At 43.4% G+C, this 4,959-nt stretch overlaps 2 protein-coding genes across 2 annotated transcripts in view; both read right to left on the bottom strand.

Moving 5' to 3' along the window:
* LOC109584640 (collagen alpha-1(XXVII) chain-like) lies at positions 1-3,708 on the bottom strand (the record flags this gene model as incomplete). Its single annotated transcript, XM_020000450.1, has 2 exons — positions 3,509-3,708; positions 1-2,810 (listed from the first exon to the last, which is right to left on the bottom strand). Coding segments are annotated over exons 1-2 (2,937 nt in total), but the record flags the coding sequence as incomplete, so codon positions are not given.
* Positions 3,709-3,860: 152 nt separating this feature from the next.
* LOC100637427 (GTPase-activating Rap/Ran-GAP domain-like protein 3) overlaps positions 3,861-4,959 on the bottom strand; it is an 8,867-nt gene continuing 7,768 nt past the window's right edge. Inside the window, exons 20-21 of the mRNA XM_020000449.1 lie at positions 4,755-4,873; positions 3,861-4,658 (exon numbers count right to left, since the gene is read on the bottom strand). Of these exons, the coding sequence (XP_019856008.1) occupies positions 3,975-4,658; positions 4,755-4,873 (803 nt within the window). The 3' untranslated portion in view covers positions 3,861-3,974. The remainder of the gene's footprint in view (positions 4,659-4,754; positions 4,874-4,959) is intronic.

Raw genomic sequence — 4,959 nt, 5'->3', positions numbered from 1 at the left:
ATCAATACCATGCAACTTATTGAGGTCAGCATGAGGATAGAGGATCATTTTACCGCCATATCTCCCTTCCCAAGTTACAGCATGCCTCGTGTTAGTGGTGGCATCCACAGATACTCCGTTGTACCTGTCAGTGTCCCAGAAATCGACCGTTACATACAAACTCTCCAGTATCTTTTGCCAGAACACAAACTCACGTCGTGATATGCCACTACCAGTTATCATCAATATGTCCGAAGGTGAGGCAGTTGGAGTATAAAATGGAGACACTCGTATCATCTGGTGATTATATTCAATTAATTTATCTCGGAGGTAAACATCAGCTTGCCAGAGACAGCGGTCAAAAAGCTCGGCCCTGCTCTCCATTTGAACTGTCAACTGGACGACCACTGTACCTTTTGGAGGTATTTCGTGAAGCTGAACATACAGACTGTCCCTCATGTTAGGGTCATAAGTAACTGTGTAAGGAACTAGGGAGAGACCCACATTAGCAGCTGCCACTGGGAGGAGTCGCTGATCAAAGTGAACCTGAAGAATGACTTTCCCGCCAGAGCCAGGAACTGATCCATAAGGCATTTGGGATATGTTTTTAATTCCAATCTCAAGATTAGCCGTTTCGCCACGTCCAAGGTTTTCTGGGCATTTCATAAATGCTAATTTAATAGGGTACTGTACAACAAGGGTTTTCTTGTGGAACGAGCGCTCAAAGGGACGTCCCAATAATTCAACACGAGATACAAACTCTGCTTTTGAAACAAACGGTCCAGGTTTGTTAGGAGGAGGCTGGTCGAATATTCGCCCATAGTAACTAACAGGAACGGTGTATGTGGTCCCACAAGGGATTTCAGGCAGTTCGTGTTTTATTGGCTCAAATTTGATAGTTTGAGTTGAAGGAATAAAAGCAATGGCTCCAGAGGGCAGGTCCATAGAAGCATCATTAGTCATGGTGAGGTCTGTTATAATGACACGTTCGTTTGGTTCAAAGATCCCGTCATCAACAGCAGAAGCAGTGTGAAACCCGGTCACATGGCAGTCATAACGTGTGGAAGACTCATGAAGTATCCCTCCATCAGGTGAGCTGGTAACCCACAATATACCACCAATTGGTGCTGATTTGCCATTGATTCCGTCCTGTCCAGAAGCACCCTGACGTCCATCATATCCCCTAGATCCAGAACGCCCACTTGGACCAGGAAAACCACATGGATAAGGAAAAGTGACTCCATCATCGTTTGTGAACGTACCTCCCATGCCTCCTGGTCCTCCAAAACCTCCACTACCACCGGATCCTCCACTGCCTCCTTCCCCTCCTTGTCCTCCATGCCCCTTTTTTCCACCTACTCCACACATACAGTCCACCTCTACTAGCATGAACAGTCGTGGGTCCTGAGCTTGTAATACACAGGCACCTCCATATCCAGCATTTCCCCCATCTCCTCCTCTTCCTCCTTTACCTCCGGCTCCACCCAATCCCCCATTACCCCCATTGCCGCCCTCTTCCCCATTATCACCAGGAGCATCAGAGTGGGAAGCTCCCGGACGGCCACAAGCTCCATTACCTCCTTTACCTCCTCTGCCACCAGCTCCGCCTGTTCCCCCATTACCTCCTCTACCCCCGTCCCCTCCTCTACAATTTACAAATAATACTTCCTCATATTTGTCTCCGCCCAAATGTGCCGTGAATTTACATGAACCAGATACATGTAACGACTCGCTGTTGCCAGAGAGACTAAGTATGACATCACTTGCTTCAGTTGCATCTTGTCCTCTTTGTCCAAACTCTCCCTGCCCCCCGACCCCCCCAGGACCCCCTGCACTTCCATCAGAACCATATCCTCTTCCATCCATTCCATAGTTTCCGCTGGTACCAGTAGTACCTGCTTTGCCATGGTTTCCGTCATCACCGTCAATACCAGCAGCATTAAGCACAAAACCATGTTTCTTAGATTGGGCCCTTTGGGAGGTGTGGTTTATGATGTGATGGCTACGACAGAGCGCCTTAGGGAGTGTCTTTTCTCTTTTACGATCGCCGTAAGTCCCCTGGCGTTTCTTTAAAGCTGGTTTGGATGCTATAGGTGGGCGTGGGTCTTCAAAAAAGGTCACTTTTTGTAAGTGATCAAGAAAGAAGTAATACTTGCCAATCGGATCCCATAGTGCCTGCTGTCCATCACTCAGACCAACCTCAGGTCCATACCCAATACTAATTGGACAAAAAACAGGTGGACCGTGGGGTGGGCGGAAGGTATCATGTGAGGGTCGTCTGGTTGATGAAGAAGCAGCTGCTACTGAAGGATCATAAATAGGCATTGCTTGACCTGGATACACTACAGGTGTCTCTGGCTGAAGGTCATTTGGTAGATAAAACCCTAACGCCAGTTGCTCCATAGTTTGAGCATAATTAGGAGGGGCATCAACAGGTCTGGGTACAACCTCACCCTCATCCTTTTTCTCCTTGATTCCCTCATTAAATGCCGTTTGTCTTTGTACAAGTTCCTCTTCTGATGGATGGATAACATCCCAAAGTCCATGCGTTGCTTCTACTGGGATCTCATTAGCACCTTCTGCCTTTGAGAAGAGACCCTCTCCAGTGTGACCAAATGATGCCATGAAACTACGCATTTGTACAATGTCTGGTGTTCGGAATGTTCCCAAGCGTTTTCCAGTGGTTTGGTTAATAACATGAAAGGACGTATAGTTTGAGTCCTTGGGGTCTGTGGTGACTGGCTCTACGAGGGGTTTACGAGCTGGGGGAATTTCAAAAAAGAGTTTTTGTGTCCCGTTCTTTTCAGTAAAAACTTGGTGCTGATATTGACCTGTAGAAATAGAATTAGAAGAGGATTATCATGTAATGATTAGCCTTTAATCAGGATATAGTGCTGCTTGCATTCCAAAATATTTACACTTTACACTTTACATAACAAAAATAAATTGATGAAGTTCAAGTACCTTGTACCCATGCACCCTATTTGCTTGATTAGAAGCTCAGCTCAAGTAACAACCATCCCCAAAATATTCTCACTACAGACATGCATTTTAGGCAGCTAAGACTTTAAATTGCTCCAAATATAATAGTCTAACTCTTGAACTTATACACACATGTACTTTGTATTTGTCACTTTTACACTTTAAAAATTATGCACTTTTTACCTCAAATTATATTGTACTACTGTATTTGCCTGATCAAAAGCCCGGGGCATTTATACTTAACAGGGAGAAAATGAATTGTATTAAAAAGTGCCATCAAAACTAGGAATTGAACTAATGTCCTTAGGATAGCAGACTGTACAATACATGCATGTAGTCAGTAAAAAAGAACATTAAATGTTTCGAATACATTCATTGCATCAGCTCCAGAAAATGCAACCTTATGCTGCAGTGTTGTGCTAACTTGTAAAACATATATACAACAAGTATAATGCATTGCATTAGTACAGTGGAAACCAATGTCTAGCCAGTACTTGTCATACCAATGCAGTATTGCTTCGTTATACATGTACATGTAGCTGCATACCAGGAGTAATGATTAGCCATCTCTTTTTCCATCTCTTCAATATGCGGGACTGTTTCTCCACGTACCCGCTGCAGGTTTGCACGGATCCTTCCTGCAGTGTGAGGAGTGGCGGAGCCTGAGTAGCCATGACGTATCTATGAGAGAAGGAGACAGGGAACAATTCCTATGCAACAAAGTTGCAAGACAAATCAGGCTAAGCGCTTCGGGCCTTTTTATGCAATTTTTTGGAGCTGTATAACCACACCCACATTAATTAACTCGGCAGATCCGAATTATAAAAAAAGAAAGCCAATAATAATAATAATAATAATAATAATAATAATAATAATGATGATGACGATGATGATGATGATAATGTTAATGAATGAATGGATGAATGAACATGAAAGTGAAACATAAACAATAATAAACACAAAAGCAAGACACTACAAACAAAAAACAACAACAACAACAACAACATTAATAATCATAGCTTAAATAGCACATCGCTGGAAGAAGGGGAGAGAGAAGAGAGAGAGTTAATATCCTCAAGGATAGAAGGAGATGAGGAATAAGCTGAATGGAGTCCGTGAAGTTGAGCTGTTTTAATGTCTCGCTCGGAGAGGACGGAGTGCATAGGCTCCTCCTCTTCCTCCTCCTCTTTGCAGACCAGGCGAAACGAGTCCTCAAAAACTTCGCTGAGGGGGCCCACGTATTTCTTACCATCGCCGTAACTCTCGGGGTAGACAAACATCTGCCTCGGCTTGGAAGACGGAGATTTTAGTATTCTTGCATTTTTAAACTTTGAGTTGGTTTCTTCAAGGCTAACGTCAACACCTCCTCCGTTACTCAGATCTTTTAGATGAAGACCACACCCATTGCCACGCCCTTCTGGCTCTTCGGAAATCGTTGAAGGAACGTCCTCTAACATGCTACAGCGGCTGCCACTAGATGAAGTCTCATCATCTTTGTCACTGTTACGTCGGCCACGCCCTTTTCCAGCTCCACCCCCAAGAAGGTTCTCTAAGCTGATCTTGTATATGTGTAAGGAGGTTCCTGAAGATGTGGCTTTCCCAAGGACTTTGGCGGCTTTTCCCTCCAAACGTGAGAAACTATCGTTCCTTTGGAGAGACTGATTGAGGAGACTTGGAGACGAGAATATCAAGTCATCCTAAAATAAATAAATAAATAAATTAATTAAAAATAAATAAATTAATTAATAAATAAATTAGTTAATTAGTTAATTAATGTAAAATAAAATGTTTACTTTGAGTGAAATAGGTTTAAGTTGAGGCACGTCGATGGTGTGCATTAAAGAACCGTTTGATGACTTTCTAATTTCAATAGTATCAGCTGTAAACGCTAGTGTATAGGGACCAGTGTGAACTGGAGGAAAGGAGAGGGAGAGAGAGAGAGAGAGAGAGAGATACATTTCTGTTACACATACACATGTTCTTCATAGTGTAAGGGTT

This window comes from Amphimedon queenslandica, unplaced genomic scaffold, assembly GCF_000090795.2.
Source record: "Amphimedon queenslandica unplaced genomic scaffold, v1.1 AMPQUscaffold_13185, whole genome shotgun sequence".
NCBI lineage: Eukaryota > Metazoa > Porifera > Demospongiae > Haplosclerida > Niphatidae > Amphimedon > Amphimedon queenslandica.
This window is presented reverse-complemented; position numbering and strand designations above follow the sequence as displayed.